General features: G+C 45.7%; 1 protein-coding gene across 3 annotated transcripts in view; it reads left to right on the top strand.

Annotated features, from left to right (window-relative positions):
- The first annotated feature begins 518 nt into the window (after positions 1-518).
- Tcf20 (transcription factor 20 (AR1)) overlaps positions 519-20877 on the top strand; it is a 49614-nt gene continuing 29255 nt past the window's right edge. For all 3 annotated transcript variants that reach the window (XM_005379414.2, XM_005379413.2, XM_005379412.2), the window contains exon 1: positions 519-6299. In XM_005379414.2, coding sequence (XP_005379471.2) covers positions 552-6299 — 5748 coding nt within the window. In that variant the 5' untranslated portion in view covers positions 519-551. The remainder of the gene's footprint in view (positions 6300-20877) is intronic.

The following is a 20877-nucleotide window of genomic DNA, read 5'->3' as shown; positions in this document are numbered from 1 at the left end:
CCAGCTGGGGAGTAGACACAGCAGCTGGCCATGGAGAGGCTGCCTCAGCACTGACTCTCAGCTTGGGGCCAATCTAACATGTGAAAGCAAATATTAAGGTGCTTTTTCTTGCCTTTCCCCCTGTATAACTGAAAGATTTATTTGAAAGTGATTGTTTTTCGTGGACAGTAATATCCTATGGTCCAATACTTTGCCCAACTGAATTTTAGAAGCTCATTTGTTTAATAATGAGATTTTTTTTAGAGCCAGAGTCTTGCTATGTCTTTTAATAGTGGAATTCTTTAAAAACTGTATTGAACTTATAAATAGCTAGAGTGATTCTTTCATTTCTACCACAGACTTCTGCTTTATTCTTTATATCATTTCTCTGCTTATTTGCGTTCTCAGTAGTAGAATAAGAAAAAATGACTTTCAAACAAGTCAGTTTCATGTGGGGATCTGAATTGTCTTAGACCTGATTTTGTTTGTATGGAGAAGCATGTCTCATGCCTGTCTTTCTTCTCTTCCATTTCCAGGAGGGCTGTTGGCCTGCTGCTGTGCTGCTGAACAGTATGCAGTCCTTTCGGGAGCAAAGCAGTTACCACGGAAACCAGCAGAGCTACCCACAGGAGGTACACAGCTCATCCCGGATAGAAGAGTTCAGCCCTCGCCAGGCCCAGATGTTCCAGAATTTTGGGGGTGCAGGTGGCGGTAGTGGTGGCAGTGGTGGCAGCAGTGGTGGTGGACGACGAGGAACAGCGGCTGCTGCTGCAGCAGTGATGGCTAGCGAGACCTCTGGTCACCAGGGGTACCAGGGGTTCAGGAAAGAGGCTGGAGATTTTTACTACATGGCAGGCAACAAAGACCCTGTTGCAACAGGAACCCCACAGCCTCCTCAGCGAAGGCCTTCTGGGCCTGTGCAGAGCTATGGACCCCCCCAGGGGAGCAGCTTTGGCAATCAGTATGGGAGTGAAGGTCATGTAGGCCAGTTTCAAGCACAGCACTCTTCCCTTGGTGGTGTGTCTCATTATCAGCAGGATTACACAGGGCCTTTCTCTCCTGGGAGTGCTCAGTACCAACAGCAGGCTTCTAGCCAACAGCAGCAGCAAGTACAGCAGTTGAGACAACAGCTTTACCAGTCCCATCAACCTCTGCCACAAGCCGCTGGCCAGCCCACCTCTGGCTCGTCCCATCTACAGCCAATGCAGCGACCCTCAACTCTGCCGTCCTCCGCTGCTGGCTACCAGTTAAGAGTGGGTCAGTTCGGCCAGCACTACCAGTCTTCTGCTTCTTCCTCCTCTTCCTCCTCTTTCCCTTCGCCACAGCGTTTCAGTCAGTCTGGACAGAGCTATGATGGTAGTTACAGCGTGAATGCTGGCTCCCAGTACGAAGGGCATAATGTAGGTTCTAATGCACAGGCGTATGGAACACAATCAAATTACAGCTATCAACCTCAATCTATGAAAAATTTTGAACAGGCAAAGATTCCACAAGGGACCCAACAGGGGCAGCAGCAGCAGCAAACACAGCCACAGGCGCAGCAGCAGCAACAGCAACAGCAGCAGCAACAGCAGCAGCAACAGCAACAGCAGCAACAGCAGCAGCAGCAACAGCAGCAGCAGCAGCAACAGCAGCAACATCCCCCTCAGCATGTGATGCAGTATACCAATGCTGCCGCCAAGCTGCCCCTGCAAAGCCAGGTGGGGCAGTACAGCCAGCCAGAGGTTCCTGTGAGGTCCCCCATGCAGTTCCACCAGAACTTCAGCCCCATCTCTAACCCCTCTCCAGCTGCCTCTGTGGTTCAGTCTCCAAGCTGCAGCTCCACCCCATCTCCTCTCATGCAGAGTGGGGAGAATCTCCAGTGTGGGCAAGGCAGTGTGCCCATGGGTTCCAGAAACCGAATTTTACAATTAATGCCTCAGCTCAGTCCAACACCGTCAATGATGCCCAGTCCTAATTCTCATGCTGCAGGGTTCAAAGGGTTTGGGCTAGAAGGGGTGCCAGAAAAGCGGCTCACAGATCCTGGGTTGAGTAGTTTGAGTGCCCTGAGTACGCAAGTGGCCAATCTTCCTAATACCGTCCAGCACATGTTACTTTCTGATGCCTTGACTCCCCAGAAGAAGACCTCCAAGAGGCCTTCCTCGTCATCTAAGAAGGCAGACAGCTGTACAAACTCAGAAGGCTCCTCACAGCCTGAGGAACAACTGAAGTCTCCAATGGCAGAGTCCTTGGACGGAGGCTGCTCCAGCAGCTCAGAGGACCAAGGCGAGAGAGTGAGGCAGTTGAGCGGCCAGAGCACCAGCTCTGACACCACCTACAAGGGCGGAACCTCCGAGAAAGTTGGTGCTTCGCCAGCACAAGGCACTCAGAATGAACCCCCAAGACTGAGTGCCAGTCCAGCAGCTAGAGAAGAGGCTGCCTCACCAAGTGCTAAGGATACCCCACTGTCATGTGAGGGGAACCCAAAAGTCAATGAGAAGACAGTTGGGGTGATTGTATCCCGGGAAGCTATGGCAGGTCGTGTAGAAAAGCCTGGTGGCCAGGATAAAGGCTCCCCAGAGGATGATCCTGCGGCCACTCAGCGGCCACCCAGCAACAGTGGGGCAAAGGAAGCCAGTCACACTTCACTTCCACAGACAGAGCCTCCAGGAGGAGGGAGCAAAGGAAACAAGAATGGTGACAACAGCTCCAACCACAATGGAGAAGGAAATGGTCAGACTGGCCACTCTGCAGTGGGCCCTGGTTTCACAAGCAGGACTGAACCCAGCAAGTCTCCTGGAAGCCTGCGCTATAGTTACAAAGAGAGTTTTGGGTCAGCTGTGCCACGAAATGTCAGTGGCTTCCCTCAGTATCCTACAGGGCAAGAAAAGGGGGACTTTACTGGCCACGGGGAACGAAAGGGTAGAAATGAGAAGTTCCCCAGCCTCCTGCAGGAAGTGCTTCAGGGTTACCACCACCACCCTGACAGGAGGTATTCCAGGAGTGCTCAGGAGCATCAGGGGATGGCTAGTGGCTTGGAAGGAACCGCGAGGCCCAATGTCCTAGTTAGTCAAACCAATGAATTAGCCAGCAGGGGCCTCCTGAACAAAAGCATTGGATCCCTGTTAGAAAACCCCCACTGGGGACCCTGGGAAAGGAAGTCGAGCAGCGCAGCTCCTGAAATGAAACAGATCAATTTGGCCGACTATCCAATTCCCAGAAAGTTTGAAATAGAGCCTCCATCATCAGCTCATGAGCCTGGAGGCTCCCTCTCTGAAAGGAGATCAGTGATCTGTGACATTTCTCCTCTAAGACAGATTGTCAGGGACCCAGGGGCTCATTCACTGGGGCACATGGGTGCCGACGCCAGAATTGGGAGGAATGAACGTCTCAACCCAAGTTTAAGTCAGTCCGTCATTCTTCCAGGTGGATTGGTGTCCATGGAAACAAAGCTGAAATCCCAGAGCGGGCAGATAAAAGAGGAAGACTTTGAACAATCCAAATCCCAAGCTAGTTTCAACAACAAGAAATCTGGAGACCACTGTCATCCTGCTAGCATCAAGCATGAGTCTTATCGTGGCAATGCCAGCCCAGGAGCAGCAGCCCACGATTCCCTTTCAGACTATGGCCCCCAAGACAGCAGGCCCACACCAATGCGGCGGGTCCCTGGCAGAGTTGGTAGTCGGGAAGCCATGAGGGGTCGGTCCCCTTCTCAGTACCATGACTTTGCAGAAAAATTGAAGATGTCTCCTGGGAGAAGCAGAGGCCCAGGAGGAGACCCTCATCACATGAACCCCCATATGACCTTTTCAGAGAGGGCCAACAGGAGCTCTTTACATGCTCCCTTCTCTCCCAACTCAGAAAGCCTGGCGTCTGCGTATCACACAAACACGCGGGCTCATGCTTATGGGGACCCTAACACAGGTTTGAATTCCCAGCTCCATTATAAGAGACAGATGTACCAGCAGCAACAAGAGGAGTACAAGGATTGGAGCAGCAGTTCTGCTCAGGGAGTAATTGCTGCTGCACAGCACAGGCAGGAGGGACCGCGGAAGAGCCCACGACAGCAGCAGTTTCTTGACAGAGTACGGAGCCCTCTGAAAAATGACAAAGATGGTATGATGTATGGCCCACCAGTCGGCACTTACCATGACCCTGGTGTGCAGGAAGCTGGGCGCTGTCTCATGTCCAGTGATGGTCTGCCTAACAAAGGCATGGAATTGAAGCACGGCTCCCAGAAGTTACAAGAATCTTGTTGGGATCTGTCTCGGCAAACTTCTCCAGCCAAAAGCAGTGGTCCTCCAGGAATGTCCAGTCAAAAAAGGTACGGACCACCCCATGAGACTGATGGGCATGGACTAGCTGAGTCTACACAGTCATCGAAACCTAGTAATGTAATGCTAAGGCTTCCTGGCCAAGAGGATCATTCTTCTCAAAACCCCTTAATCATGCGGAGGCGTGTCCGTTCTTTTATCTCTCCCATTCCCAGTAAGAGACAGTCACAAGATATAAAGAACAGTAACACTGAGGATAAGGGGCGCCTCCTTCACCCATCAAAAGAAAGCACTGATAAAGCATTCAATTCCTATGCCCATCTTTCTCACAGTCAGGATATCAAGTCTATCCCTAAGAGAGATTCCTCCAAGGACCTTCCAAACCCAGATAATAGAAACTGCCCTGCTGTTACCCTCACAAGCCCTGCTAAGACCAAAATACTCCCCCCAAGGAAAGGACGAGGATTGAAGCTGGAAGCTATAGTTCAGAAGATCACATCCCCAAATATCAGGAGAAGTGCATCTGCAAACAGCGCAGAGGCCGGGGGAGACACAGTGACGCTGGATGACATACTGTCTCTGAAGAGTGGTCCTCCTGAGGGCGGGACGGTGGCTGCTCAGGAGGCCGAGATGGAGAAGAGAAAAGGCGAGGTGGCGCCTGACCTAGTGAGTCCAGCCAGCCAGGAGTCAAACATGGAGAAGCCTCTTGCTCGGTCTGCAGAAGAGTGGCGTGGCAGTGGGGACGACAAAGCAAAGGCAGAAGTACACTCAGACACAGCTCCTGGAAAGGAACCCCCTGGTGCCATGACATCCACAACCTCACAGAAGCCTGGCAGTAGCCAAGGGAGACCAGATGGTTCTCTGGGTGGGGCAGCACCATTAATCTTTCCTGACTCAAAGAATGTAACTCCAGTGGGCATATTGGCCCCTGAGGCAAACCCCAAGGCTGAAGAGAAGGAGAATGAGACAGTGACCATTTCACCCAAACAAGAGAGTTTCCCCCCAAAGGGATATTTCCCGTCAGGAAAGAAGAAGGGGAGACCCATTGGTAGTGTGAATAAGCAAAAGAAGCAGCAACAGCCACCACCCCCGCCTCCCCAGCCACCTCAGATACCAGAAGGTTCTGCAGATGGAGAGCCAAAGCCAAAAAAACAGAGGCAGAGGAGAGAGAGAAGGAAGCCTGGGGCCCAGCCAAGGAAACGGAAAACCAAACAAGCCGTGCCCATCGTAGAACCCCAGGAGCCTGAGATCAAGCTAAAGTATGCCACCCAGCCACTGGATAAAACTGATGCCAAGAACAAGTCTTTTTTCCCCTATATCCATGTAGTAAATAAGTGTGAACTTGGAGCCGTTTGTACAATCATCAATGCTGAAGAAGAGGAGCAGACCAAATTAGTGAGGGGCCGGAAAGGTCAGAGGTCCCTGACCCCTCCTCCCAGCACCACCGAAAGCAAGGTGCTCCCAGCATCCTCCTTTATGCTGCAGGGCCCTGTGGTAACAGAGTCGTCTGTTATGGGACATCTGGTTTGCTGTCTGTGTGGCAAGTGGGCCAGTTACCGGAACATGGGTGACCTCTTCGGACCCTTTTACCCCCAAGATTATGTAGCCACTCTCCCGAAGAATCTGCCTCCTAAGAGGGCCACAGAAATGCAAAGCAAAGTCAAGGTACGGCACAAAAGCGCTTCAAATGGCTCCAAGACGGACACTGAGGAGGAGGAGGAGCAGCAGCAGCAGAAGGAGCAGAGGAGCCTGGCCGCACACCCCAGGTTCAAGCGGCGCCACCGCTCGGAAGACTGTGGCAGTGGCCCTCGATCCCTGTCCAGGGGGCTCCCTTGTAAAAAAGCAGCCACTGAGGGCAGCAGTGAAAAGACTGTTTTGGACGCAAAGCCCTCCATGCCCACCACTTCAGAAGGTGGCCCCGAGCTGGAGTTACAAATCCCAGAACTACCTCTTGACAGCAATGAATTTTGGGTCCACGAGGGTTGTATTCTCTGGGCTAATGGAATCTACCTGGTCTGCGGCAGGCTCTATGGCCTGCAGGAAGCCCTGGAAATAGCCAGAGAGATGGTGAGTAGTCAAGGCCTCGGCCTTACTTCATTTTGGCCTTACTTCCATTTCTTAGAGTAGCCTTTTTTTTTTTTTTTTTTTTTTCTTTTGGTACCGGGAATCGAACTCAGGACCTCACACTTGCCAGTCAGGTGCTTGTGCCGCTGAGCTAAACCCAGGCCTTCTTGCAGTAGTCTTTATTCTTGCATCAAAAGCTCCTAGGACCAAGTGATGGACAGAAAGCGAAGGGAGTAGTTAGGGAGCGTTGTGTAACTTTTATTTTCATCAGTAATGTGTGTCCACAGGTTACAGAGCCAGGCCACTGCCTACAAAGTGTTTCAGAAAACCAGGGTCCCTGCTGTGCCCTCCTCAAAGCTGCCTGCCCTCCCAGGAGCATTGCTTGAGCAGTGCAGCTTTCTGAAGTCACTGCCTTTGCTGGTTTCTTGCTTCTGAGTAATATCCTTTTACTGCTGTTTATGTTACTGATTTTTCTTTTAAAAAATCAGTTTTCACTTTCAGTCTCTGCAATATAAAATACACTATGATTATATTTCTTTTCTTTTAAAATGTTTCATTGCCCAAGGGTTATTATTTCATGTTTTCATTTGCATTTTCTTTTCTTGAGCTGTATCTTTCTAATCCATTTTCCAACTTGGATAGTTAGTCTTTAAACTTTTCTTTGTAAGTGTTTTGTTTTGTTTTTCTTTTGAACCCTGGGGATTGAACCAGGGGCCTTTGCACTGAGCTACAATTCCAGCCTTTTTTTTTTTTTTTTTAATGTTTTATTTGGAGAGAGGTTCTCACTAAGTTGCTAAGTTGCCCAGGCTATGCTTAAACCTGCAGCCTTGCCTCAACCTCCCAGAGTGCTGGGGTTGCAGGTGTGCTTCATAACTCTTATCCTGGGGGCATTTCGTCATCACTGTTGCATTGAAACTGTCTCCTGTTCCCATGTGTTCCACTTTCTTAAATGGCCCTTCATGTAGAAGAGTGAGTGTATCATTCTTCAGTAGTTTCCTGGGAAAGGTTCTGGCTGATACGTTGAGTTCTTGTTTCTAGATGTGTCTTTATCCCATCCTCTGCAGGCTTCTTTCATTTTTTCCTGTGCTGGGGATTGAACCCAGGGCCTTGCACATGCTAGCCAAGTGTTGTACGAATGAACTACACCTGCAGCTAGAATTTGGGATTTGAAGTAACTCTCTCTCTGTCTTGGACTCCTTGCTTCTGACTTGTCCTCCAGCTTCCATGGTTGCCGGTGATAGACTGGAGCTGTCCAATCTTCAGGCGTTTGTGTTCTGTTTTCCTCTTCTGGAGATTTACAGATCTTGTTTCTCACCTGGGGTTTTGAGATCTTGAGTAGGTCTCTTTTCATTCATTATGCTGGCAACTATGAGGGCTTTCCTTGATACACTCGTATCTTTCAGGCAATTTGTCTCATGTTATTTCTTCTTTTTTGTGCCAGGCTATCACTATGTAGCCCAGGCCGACCTTAAACTCACCATCCTCCTGTCTCAGCCTCCTGAGCAGTGGTGGTGGTGTTAACAGGTGTGAGCCACCACACGAGCTCCCTGTTATTTCTTCTGTGATAATGTATCTTCCTTCCCTGTGTTTGTCTGCTCTCACACAATGTGTTGAATCTTGTGAATTGATTCTTTGCCTTTTTGGCTTCAGTTCTGTGTTCTCTTTGTCTTTTTGTTTTGATTTCTCCATTTTTTTCAACTTTGTCATCTGACCTCTTACCTGTTTTTATTCCTGATACTTTGAAAAACTTTTTTCCCTTCTCTTAAGCTACTAATTTTTTTAAAAGCATAAACTTGGTTTACGGTTTCAGTAGTTTCTCTTTTTGAACACATTATCAGTCTTTTTATTAAAGCTTTAAAAAAACCCTTTTGTTTTCTATTTCCTCTTTTTTGTTAGTTGTTCTTCAAATGCCTGATTATTCTTGGCCATCCATTTATAGTGTTGCAAAAGAGGTGGTGGAAAATAACTATTTGAAGCTGTTAGCAGTGTGTGCAAGGTTTATTAGTGTATGTTCCTCTCTGTGGAAGGCAGCCGTCAGCAACTGTAGGTCTTTTCTCTGTTCTCTGAGGTCAGTTTCCTGGAGAGAAGTCTTGAGAGCTCCTGTCTTGGAGTATAAACTTGGCTGTCATTACCCTGAAAGCCAGGTGAAGAAAAGGAGGTGTAGTGTTGTGGGGGTGGAAATGTGGTATTAGCCCACGCCCTTCTGGTGGGGACAGTTACCTGGTGAAGTTGCCTTGAGTCAGAGGTCTGACTTCTGAGGACCTGGCTGCCGGGGGTGGGTGGGAGCGCATTCTGTGCCATAAGGTACCTGGCTTTCTCGTGGCCTCTCCACTGCTTCCTTTTAGCCCACTGAACCACATACTCTCACTCTATTTCTATCTTCCAGAATTTGGATACCTCTTCTCCCATTAGTCATATTCTCGTGAGTCTTGCGAAGTTTTCCTTTTCTTTTGTAGATATATAAATGTGTTTTCAGTCTACCATATTTAATTAGATGAGAGTTTTCTGTGTTTTTATACTTAAAATTTACCATACTTGTAATTGCAGCACCCAGGAGGCTGAGGCAGGAGGGTCGCTGTGGGTTTGAGGTCAGCCTGAACTACATAGCGAGAGCGTGTCTCAAAAAGTAAAATAAAATAAAATAAAACAAACTTACCATACTTGATATACATAGAAATGACCAGCCATAGTTGATAAGGATTTTATCAAGCAGAATCAGTTTTCTCAGATACCTTATCTTACTGTCTCCCTCCTCCACACACTGGATTTTATTGTTGCATTATCTGTAGAATTAAGAATAGGGTCAATAAAAAGAAAGTACTAAAAGTAAAAAATATATTTAATGTGCACTGTTGGAGCATTTTTTTTTTTTTTTATAGGTTTGGTTTTTTTGTTTGTTTTTTGAGACAGGGTCTCGCTATGTAATTCAGGCTGGTCTTGAGCTCACTATGTAGCCCAGGCTGGCCTTAAATTCACGGCAGTCCTCCTGTTTCACCCTCCCGAGTGCTGGGATTATAGAGGTGCATGCACCACCACACCTTGCTTTGGAGGCATCTAACATTTGTAAGGCCCTGGGCTTAATCCTCCCAATACCACAGAAAAAAATTCTAAGTAAATGCATTTTTTTGAAGTTAAAACAGCGTAATACAATCACACAGAGGCTTGCTCTTCCCTCTTAAACTTCCCTCATGATCTTTCTTTCCCTCTTTTACTCACTCTATTATCAGTGTTAAGAAATAGATTGAATTCTGCTAATAAGTTTAGACACAGTGATATTTTTAAAAGCAGGATTCTAAAGCGGCATAATATTTAAGACCCTAAAGCACAGAATGCTTCAAATAATCAAATTTGAGCTCTCAACAGTCCACTCATCATCATGCCCAAGTTTATGGCCTGTTTGCCAACTTCTCTGAAAAGTCGCCTTTTATTTATTTGTTGCCATTTGGGGTATGTGACCATCATCAAGTGCTTTCTTTAAGCATTTAATACTGGTAATACTTCCTGGTGAAAATTCTGTGTGTAAATTTTTGAGAATTCAGTAGCAATAATTGGTAAAAAGAAGTCAGTCTAAATGCTGGCCAGCAGATTCCTAGACTGTGTGTCCCAATTGCCTAGTTTGTGTAATGCCATAGCCCTGCAAGGTCACAGTGCCTTCCAAAGAATATGCCTGTTAGAATGCCTGATCAGGAATGCGTTTCTTCAGAGAGTGACTATTTAGTCTACTACTTGTCAGATTTGATCTCAAAATAAATCTGGAATGTTACCATTGGAACAGATACACCAAACAGCCTAAGTCAAGTCTCTTTCTTAAATCCATTCCTCCCCGTACTGCTTTCAGTGACTGAATGGTTAAAATAACAATATTTTCTGCTTTTTAAATGCAAGTGGAGTGCTTCACATTAATCATTTTCTCTAAAGGATAAAAATTTGGCACGCTCCATTTGAGGCAGAAGGTATACGACCAGGTGATTGTGACTTGCATGCTTGTATACAGTAGGGATTCCAAACGTGGAGTTTGGGCTCTGCCGCTGCTCTGTGAGGGGCTGCACAGTTGACCAGTCTGAAGTCTCACATGGCATCTAAGGCTGCAGCTAAAGCTTATTTCCTTTCTTTTCCATTGAGCCTCTTCTGTTTTACATCCCACTTTAAGAATAGAATGCTAAAGGCTGGGGATGTAGCTCAGTGGCACAGCACCTGCCTGGCAAGTGCAAGGTCCTGAGTTCAATTCCCAGTACCAAAAAAAGAATAGAATGCTAGTTTGTATTCTGAACTTAATTTTTCAAAAACACTTGCACGTCTGTTTTATTATTCTTGCGAGTCACCCAGTGAAATAGGAGAAGTTACCATTCACTTACCCGCAGAGTAAGAGACAGCTTGTTGCCTTTAATGTCTATGCTCAGTTAGTATAGCCCTATGATATGCTGAATTTAAAAATGATTTATAAAGTTATGCTTTCTGGCTCTTTAAGCTGATATTTCACTATGACTACAAGATCCTTTTCTGTTCTATTTGTCTAGTTTTTATCCCACTGCCCCCCTACCGCTGCCCCCCATTGTACTGGGGATTGAACCCAGGTTCTTTGCACTGAACTGCATCCCCCAGCCCTTTTATTTTCTTGAGACAGAGTCCTGCAGAAATGCTCATGCTGGGCATGAACCTGTGATCCTCCTGTTTCAGCTTCTTAGAGTGCTACAGTTATGGCTTGTGCTGCCATCATGCCTGGTCACTTTTTTTTTCCTTTTTGCAATGATAGAGAATGAACCCCTGAGCCTTGTGCGTGCTAGGCAAGTGCTCCATCACTGAGCTATGTCCCCAGCCCTCTTTTCTAAGTGTATGGGAAAACAAATTAAAGTTGCACTTATTTGCCTTCTTTAATTTATAAATGATGTTTCAATTTGTGGAGGTCACTTTGAGTCTAGTTTTATCTTGGGTTTTAGCAGATGCATTCAGTTTTTGCTCTTGATGAGCATGCTCTCAGTCTTATCATGAGAGATAAGGCCACATGTATTTCATTAGCGATCCATTTTGCCCTGTGTATCTATCAGGTGTTTTGACAAGCATGATATTGTAATAAAATAATACGAAGTTCTCATGAGACAGTGACTTCTCTTACTGTGTCACAGTAGTCTGAATATTGCTGAAAATCAGAACATTTTTGTATTTATTCAACCAAAACATGGCCTTCAGTCTCCTTTTTCTGAGTGTGAGAATTAGAGGACCACTCATTTCTGGGTCATTCCCTTTGCTTCTGTCCGCCTTTGACCTCTTGTTTATTTGCTGGGTAGGACTGTGTGTGTAACTTGGTGGTGGCCTCTGGTGTGGATGGCACATGGCTTGATGCATACAAATGGTGTTTGTGATGGTGGCGGTGGAGGGCCTCCAGGCTGAGGGAAAATGTCAGCCGGTCATCCTGGTCTGATGTCTGCAGTCCCAGCTTTGCAGTGGGAGGGCAGCCTACCCATCTTCCTCCCTCTCCCAAATGTATTTTTGCCAACCCATTTGAATTTAAATCTCCACAATATAGATAAAGAATTAGATTTAGGCTAACTTTTGAAATTTTGAATCACTATATTAATAATTATAAAGTTGGTTTTGAGTACGGGTTTAATGTGTAATTTGCTTGCCCCCAGTCTTAAATGGCCAACATCCTCCTCAGTTCACTTTCTATTGTAAATTTAAACATGATTTAAAAATTGTAAATATAAAACAAAAAGCATGATTTGACAAATGTGAGTGTTAATAACTGCATATTAAAAACATCAAAAAATAAAAGATAAAACATCAAAACCAGCCACATCAGAAAGCTAGCTTTCCAGTAACTTTAAAGCCATCATCCTACTGAATACTTCCTGAATTTTGTCTTTGTGCTTTTCAAAGTTGGTAGTTCTTATTAAAGCCAGGCAAGGCCTCTGTCAGCAGCTCTGTCCCACTGAAGCCCCTCTTCATCTCCAGGCCTGGCTCTTCGTTCCATTGCCTCCACCCAGCCCAGCGGCGTTCCTGCTCTGCACCCTTCCCCTGCCTCCACTCCCACTGCCATTCCTCCTTCCCGCCCAGCCCCCTCTCTGTGGCAGCCGAGCTGTTACCTCAGCGCTCTTTTTCTCAGCCCTTTTGCGTAACAGATTCTCTTAGGGCAGGCACAGGGCCGGTTCATCTGTCTATTCCCACAACTTTTAGGTACAGCAGGAAGTTGCATAATTACTTCATTACCCATTCTCCTTAATACTGTGTGCTCTCTCTGAATCACTCACTACATGATAGTTGATACTGAACTTCCAAAGAAAGGGTTCATTTTCTTTTGTGCATTTTTGTTTTCTAAATTCTAAGGAATTTTAAGTGAAATTTTCAGTTTTGAACTGCATTGATACATTACATTACAGAATAAATCATGACAAATGCAAAGGCTCTTTAATTGTCCTTCAGTCCTTTTTTCTAAGATGTGAGAGGCAGATGAAGGGAACATTACAGTTGATTTTAAAGCAAAACTTCTAGGAGTAGATTGTTCATTGAAAATGCTAAAGGACCATAAACAAGAATATTAATAACAAGTCACAATAAACACGTTGCTCTGTGAGGCCAAATAATTTATTTCCAGTGTGTGTAAAAGTAGGCATTCCATTCATTTTGACAAAGAACCGAGTCCCTGTGGGAAAACCCATGGCAATCTGAAGTGAGAGTGCTGAGGGAACTGTGGAGCAGCCTGAGCTGTGTGTATCTGGCGGCCTTGAGGCTGGAGAAGCATCAGCCCGGGCTCCTAAGCTTCATCAGGAAGGTCTGTGTGACTGGTGCTCCACGTGGGTCCTGCACAAGGATGTCAGATTTTCCAGGAGATACAGCCTCCTTTATATAACGCTGTTAGAAAAATGGAGGTTTTTTTCTCCTCTGCCCCACCTAAGGCCAGTTTTGCGGGACTTTGAAAGCCTGTGTCTGCAAACCAGTTTCTTTTTTCCTGTATTGCTATATTCCTCTTTATGGGAAAGAAGTACTACAAGGGGAAATGGAGGCAGTGTGATACTTGTCCTCAAAGGTCATCCTCTTCACCTTTCTGGCTTTATCTAGTCTGCTCTACAGCTGTGCACTGGGGAGCTTGGGGTCTTAGCTCTGTGGCAGAGCGCTTGCCTAAAATGGAAGCCCTCATTTGGATCCCCAGGATGACCAAAAAAAAAAAAAAGTTACTCTCTGAAAAGTGTTTAGGGAAGTGTTTGGCACATTTCAACAGTTGAGGTAGTTCTAAAGGGAAATGAAGACTGGGCCAGTGTCCTCTTTGCCGGGTATTCTCCCGCTTTGCTTTTAAAATATGTGTTCCTGTTCATGTGCTCCCTGGGTAGCGGTAGCTTGAGTTACTTTTCCATCCTGGTGCATTTAGTAGGCCTCCCTGGGAATATCCAGAACTTGCTCTCTTTGGTAAACAAGTTGTCTTGCATAGGAAATAAACATTTTTCTCCTCATTTTGATTGGAAACTTAGATGGGGGGTAGCAGAGTGTATGGTATTTCAGGTACAGTATTAATCTCTGTCTTATGAGATAGCATCAGCCAATGTGAATGCCCTCAGGAATTAACATTCTTCAAAGGAGAGAAGGCAGAAGGAAGGGATTAAAATCTCTGTTTGTACACTAAAAGTTTTAAGGGCTAGGGAGGTAGGTCAGAGCACTTGCGGAGGCCCTGGATTCAATCCCCAGCACTGTCCCTTCCCAAAAATGTGTTAACTTTTAAAAGTGAGGTAGTGATTATACCTAAGGTCAAATTAAAATATCTGCCTGGCAGTAAAGTTTTTAAAATTATGTATGTATGTATGTATGTATGTATGTATGTATTTTTGATGAGTCAAAGTCTCGTTATATAGCCCAGGCTGGCCTCAAACTCAGGAGATCACACTGCCCCAAGCTCCTGAGTGCTGGGATTGCTGGTTGTGCGCCCCCCCCCGCCTGGCTAAGCAAACTTTTTTTTGATACACATTATCACTATAAGGGACACCCAGAACAATTAAAAATTCTGAGTTTATGTGGTATACCCATAGAATGTTTCAGGACAGATGCTTCCTTACTGTACTTCATTCACCTCACCCCAGTGTCAGAGCTAGTTAACCTGCAGAGAATGTGTGAACTCCAAATGACTCTATCATATTTTAAGGATTTGGCTTTTAATATATGGACATTGTGAAACAACTGGTGATTTCTAAACTTGAAAATCATGGATCAGGTTTGTGTTTCCTGAAAGAATCCCAGGAAAGAAATAGGGAGAGATGGGAAGAAAGACTAGTTGTGAGCTGTGGGATTAATTTGTACAAGAGCTGATAAGGGCTGAATAAATGGCGGTAAAGAGAATCAAAAGGGGATGACAGCCAGTGTTAGTGGCTGTTAGTCTCCACTATTCAGGAGCCTGAGGCAGGAGGATTGCTTGAGCCAAGGGAATCTTTTAAAATTAATACATGTTTGCAGTACATAACCATTACATTATCGTGGGGAGTTTGTACATATGCATAACAATTTTTTATTCCCCTGCCCAGGACTTTGAGGCCTTGTCTTTAAAAAAAAAAAAAAGGAAAGATTGGAGAAATATTTTAGGATTCAAAGTTGATGGAATCTAAGCACTGTGTAGCTATGACAGGCAAAGGAAAGTGAGGTGGTCAAGGATGAAGATGCTGAGCTTTTAGTTAACAAGCACGTGGCGGTGGGGTGTGTGTGTGTGTCCAAGACACCAGTAGAGGAGGAAGGGGACTGAGGAAGGGAAAAACTGAGTTTTGCAGTTGATATGTAGGAGACAGAAAGAAATACTAGATATAGAAGTACTTTAGCCTGATACACATATTTAGGTCAGTCAGCACTAGTTTCTATTACAGGCTTTTTAAAAATAAGGACTGAGTTTTATTTAGCTTTTCAAATAGATGTAAAACTAGTAACTTTTTGTTTTCTCCAGACATAATCTCACTATGTAGTTCAGGCTGACCTTGAATTCACTATGTGGCCCAGAAGGCCTCGAACTTAACAGCCATCCTCCTGCCTCAGCCTCCCAAGTGCTGGAATTACAGGTGTGCACTACCACGCTTGGCTAGAACTAGTAAACTTTTAAATTCATGTTGAAAGAGAAGTAGGAAATCATGCAGTCTATGATATGGCTCTTCCTGAGCACTTAAAAGAATTAATTTGACATACATAATAGTCACATTCATCCAGTGGCACAGCGCCTGCATGGCAAGCTCAAGGTCCTGAGTTCAATTCCTGGTATGAAAAACAAACAAAATAATCACATTCATCGTGGGGGATTTGTACTTGTACATGTATATATCTTAATTCTTTTTTCCCATTCCTTTCCTTTCCCTTCAATCTAGATCATATTCAAAACAAAACAAAACAAAACAAAAAAAACAAAAACCCACATAGAGAGCCCTGAAAAGAGATACGAGCCAGGTGTGGTAGCACATAGGCCTGTAAACCCAATTTCTTGGGAAGCTGAGCCACGAGGCTCACAAGTTCAAGGCCAGCCTAGACAATTTAGGAAGACCCTCCTCAAAAAGAGCTGGGGATAGCTCAATGGTGGAGTGCTTGTCTCTAGCATCTTCAAGGCCCTGAATTCAAAACATATATGTACATATGCACAATAAGAAACCAGGAAAGATACTGTAATGGATTGACAGCTGGTGGTCAACTTATAACCCCCAGCTGAACTTGCTTGGGAGGCCCACCTGAGGACTGTTGCCAGCAGCATAAGGGGCAGAACTGGAGAAGAAGAAGTTAGGCTGTTGGGAGCAGAGAGAGGCTGTTGGGAGCTGGTAGAAGCTTGCCGCAGCATTGGCTTCACTGATGGGAACTTGGCCATCTTAATAATCGGAGGAGTTTGGGACCTCACTGTTGCTAAGGATGGCTGTGGTACCTTTCAGGGGAGCTCTGGTTCTTCTGAGCGTGGCTTCCTAGCTCTAGTGCTGATCCCTCAGCCTGCTAGCACAGATCCTTCCTCTTGTTGGCACAGACTTCTTAGATTTACCACTGACCTTTGGGCCTTCCCAGTGCAGATCCATGAAACAGGCCTGCATGAGATATTGTTATGGCTCTAGGCCTCCAGGTGGACTCGTGGGAGGCATTTTTGTGAGCTCTAGGCCTTCAGCTGGACTCACGCAGGACATTTCTGTGGGATCCAGGCCCTCAGCTGGATTCCTTGGTCTTAGTGTGTGGACAGATTTCCTGCACTTTCTTGTATATCATTCTTTGGGTGACTATTATAAATAATCTTACAAAATATGTGTCCTGTGTTATATTGTTTCCCCTTGCAATATCCCCCAAACCACAACAGATATCAAAGTACTTATATTGTAAAGTAATATCTCAGTCCTGCTAAACCAGCATTTTGGTTTTTTCCTAGGTGTTGTTTTCTTGCTTATTTTACTATGTAGTAGTCATAGTCGAATAATGACTCCTAAGTGTATTTAGTGAATCCTAATTCCCACATCAAAATGTCAGAGCAGCCCTGTGAAAGTGGGTCCCACTGTGCTCAAGCTGAGACTTCTAGAAGTCCAGAGAGTACCCAAACCCAGCCAGTCTCCATCATTACACTGGAGATATGAGTCTGTGTTGCGCTTTCTTAATTAATTTTGTAACTTTTTTCATGTTAATCTTTTGGGTTTTTCTGTTTTAATTTCATGTGAGGGTACCCAAGTATTCTTGCACTTTTAGACATTGAGGTTGTTTCCAATTGTTACTACTTTCTGTATAGCAGTACACATTCTTATGGAGCTTTATTTGAGGACAGATTTCTGGCTTTCGAACTCTAGGTCAAAAAGTATAAAAATTGTGGTTTCTGATAGGCATTGTTTTGTGGTTTAACTGAAAGGGATCGTTCCAAGATATGATCAGCCAAAAGACATGTGACCCTACCCTTTACTACAACCTAAATGGCATTAGACTTTTAAAATTTTTATTTTCTTTTTAATTTGTTTTATTGGTGATACTGTTCGCTATTTTGTGCTTTATATCCATTGATTATTTGGCATTTTACTGTTTCTCCTTGGTTTATTATTCAATACCTGTTTCTCCCAGTTTCAGTAACTTTATCTGGAAAGTTCAGGTGGCTCAAACCCCTGTCTTTAGAAATGCCCCGTAAGCAAGGCATTGGCTGAACACTTAAAAGTGTCTCATCTGTAGATGTGTCAGAGAATTCTAAGGAGAAAACTTACGTCAGAGGAGGTCAGCCTCCTGGGGGGGCACTAAACTACTAGAGGTTTTTAGTTGAGGTGACTTTGAAGAAAATAAATGATCATGGGCTGGTGTCACCCATAGATTGATGTCCTACCATGTTGTTCTAGTAAAGATGTCTTCTGGCCAGGTGTGGTGGCTCACTCCTATAATCCCAGCATTTGGGAGACTGAGGCAGGAGGATCTTGTGAGTTTGAAGCCTGGACTACACAGTAAGTTCAAGGCCAACCTGAACTACATAGCAAGACTAAGGGGAAAAAGTGTTCTAAGGGAGAAAAGTGTTCTGTTGTTGAGCAAGAAAGAAAATCCAGCCATATATGACCCTGACCCAGTAAGCCAGGATCATTGGACTGACACTTACTTTGAGAATAAATACTGGCAGCACATTGCTGTCAAGAAATGTGCTTATGAAAAAAACCAGAACTTCCACTTAATCGAGTATGCAAGACCAAGGACAACAAAATAACACATTTCCAACCTAAATCCAGTCCTGGGGTGCCGGTCCCTCCTGATGGGTGTGGGACCTGGCTGTGTTGGTGGCGTTCAGCTTTAGAAGTACAGTATTTGTCTCTTAGATATTTTACTGAGCAGTTACTGGGAAGGTTACTAGTAAAATGCTATTCATTCACCAAATCTCAGGCAGGTTCATTGTGACCGACTCCATGGATGTGTCTGTGGGTTGCGCACCTTGAATGCTATCTGTGAAGTTTGGGTCTTGTTTCATACAGAAAATTGAGGCTTACTTTGTTTCTTTATATAAAAATCACTTAAAACTGGTTTGATAGAGTAACGTTAATTAGAATAAGCAATAGAATAATTGACAGATGATTCTCCTCTCTGATGATTTCTAGGTAGAACCCTCCCTGAAGGAATAAAAATAACATAAATACTTTAAAAGGACAACCCCTCAAAAATGAAATGTGTTGTTTGCTTAAGACTTTGCACTTCCCTTCTCAGTCAGCAGGCCCAGCCATTTGAATTCACTTTCATTCATGAAAAGCACATTGCTTTCAAAACCAGCTCCCATCTCCTGGTTCTTCTGGGCACCAGTTCCTGTGCTAGTGCTCTCATTTCACCTGCTCCAGCACTTAGTGCTCAGTCTTCTCATTTCCCAAGTCCCCTAGCAGCTCAGGCCTGCCTGCATCAGGACACTGGGAGCATGACCTCTGCAGCCGTCCCCACACATCCTGCCTTGCCCAGGTCCTGGTACTCACAGAGGCCTGCAGCACCAGGGGCCATGGCCTCTTGGCACTTCCCCAAGTGTCGACCTGAGCTAGGCTGGAGCTGTACTGTTTTATTTTTTGGTTTTTTGAGGCACAATCTTGGTAGATAAATTAGACAAATCTTGAACTCCTTGTGTAGCACATGCTGGCCTCAAAATTGTGGCAAACCTCCTGGGTGCTGGGATTACAGAGCTGATCTTTAGAGAGATAAGATGTGTTTTGGTAATGAGATTGTGAGTCTTTTTTTAATAATTGCTTTGTAGTTTCAGGAAGTGTGTGAGAGATGGGCAGCCAGTGGCAATCTTAAGTCCTCCTCCATGCAGTTCTTTGCAAGGCACAGTGTACCAGACACCATCACCACAAGTTTTGCCTTTGTTTTTTATTTGTTTGTTTGTTTGTTTTGAGACAGGGTCTCACTGTATAGCCCAGGCTGGCCTCGATCTCACAGCAGTCCTCCTGTCTCAGCTTCCCAAGTGCTGGGATTACAGGTGTGTGCCACCATGCCCAGCTGTTTCGCCTTTGTTACAGGTGGCAGCTATGCAGGGTTTTATGTTCATGTGTTTTAGGTGTCTGCATCTTGGCCGTCTGAGCCCCAAACTGCCCATCTGGAAAACAGCCTCCTCATGGACTCAGCAGGAGGGACAAAGAGGTCCTGTGTGAGAACATGACCCAGGAGCACTTTGGATTCAGGTTCCAGATGTGTTTGGTCAGCTGCCTGCTGGCCTCAGTCCAAACCAGACCATGCAGACGTGAAGTGTTCCCTACCTAGTTGCCTTCTCTCGTCTAATCCAACCAGAAACTTTGGGGCCATCACGTACTCCTCTGTCGCCCTCATATAGGCGATACCTTGTTGATTTTATTTTCTAAACAGCTCCGCTCTCTGTCCTATCTTCACTGTTACTGCCTTGATTCAAGCATCATCTGTCTTCTCAGAGCAGCATCTTAATTGGTCTCCTCCCTTTAGTTCCACCTCTCAGTCCATCGGCTGTACTGAACTGATCATCCGAGAAACTTGGATATGGCCATCCCAAGTTCCCCTTCAGCCCTGTTTCACTAGCACTGTGTACTCGGTGTGTACTCCCAGTGTCTGGTTGACATCTCCTGTGTTCCAGGAATAAGTCTGCAAATAAGTAAAATAAGGCTTTCCTGAGAAGCTGAGGTAGGAGCCACAGAAAGAGCCAGAGAACATTTAACCTGTGCAGTAGACCATAGGGAGGGCTGAAGTCGGAGGATTTAAGGCCCAGAAGGCAGTGGTGAGGCAGAGACAGGTAAAGGGAGTTGTCTGAGTGCAGTGGCATTTCTTGAGCCAGGAAATCCTGGAGGAAGGACAGGTCAGTGGGGAAATGAGTTGGATTTTGCCCATGTTAAGTCTGAAGGAGGCTTGGGTTTTCAGGTGAAGTGTGGAGCATGCGCATTCCAGAGTGAAGAGTTTCTGATGCATAGTTCCGTCATTTCTTGGAGCTCAGCGCAGCTCCAGCCTGGCTTAGGTCAGCACTTGAGCAAGCGCTGCCAGGGTGCCGTGGGGCCTGTGTAGGCTGTGTAGCAGCGCCTGACTTGGGCAGGGGAAGAGGGCGCAGGGACGGTCTCAGAGGTCTGTCCTGTGCAAACTCCAGTGCACTCCCACCTGTCTCTTGGGAAATTAGAAATAAGTGGCAAGAGAAACACGCCCATGTCCAGATTCACACGTTCCTGCTTCTGTGTCCTCCCTCAGAAACTTGCAGTCCACCACAGGTGTGCTAGTCAGTCTGTAAGTGTGAGCCCCTTCACTGCCCTCCCACTGTCATCGCCTCCCGCATAGGTAGAAGCGAGGCTTTAGTAGTTCGTTCTCCTGTGGGCCAGGTGCTCTCCAGGAGAAGACATGCTCCTGCACCATGACAGGCACCCACAGTAAAGCCTGAGGAGCCCCGTGCAAGGCCGCTGTGGCTCGCCATGTTTGTTGGCAGCTGAGGAACTACTGTTGGCATGACTTCACCCCCTCAGGGCTGGGCCTCCGTAGTGCTGCAGCAGCCCTTCCTCACTGACTCCAATCAGTGGACACCCAGTGGTTGCTGACTCAGCATTGCCTTTTCCCAGGCCCTCCCTACCCTAGCCCTCTGGACAACACTTCCATTTAAGGTGAGGGTAACAGAATCCGTGGCTCAGTTCTAAGAGACTGTTCAAGACTTTCCAGATTA

The sequence above is a fragment of the Chinchilla lanigera genome, unplaced genomic scaffold, assembly GCF_000276665.1.
Source record: "Chinchilla lanigera isolate Chin_1 unplaced genomic scaffold, ChiLan1.0 scaffold00012, whole genome shotgun sequence".
Taxonomy (NCBI): Eukaryota; Metazoa; Chordata; class Mammalia; order Rodentia; family Chinchillidae; genus Chinchilla; species Chinchilla lanigera.
Note: the sequence above shows the minus strand (reverse complement) of the source record. Positions and strands in the feature narration are given on the sequence as shown.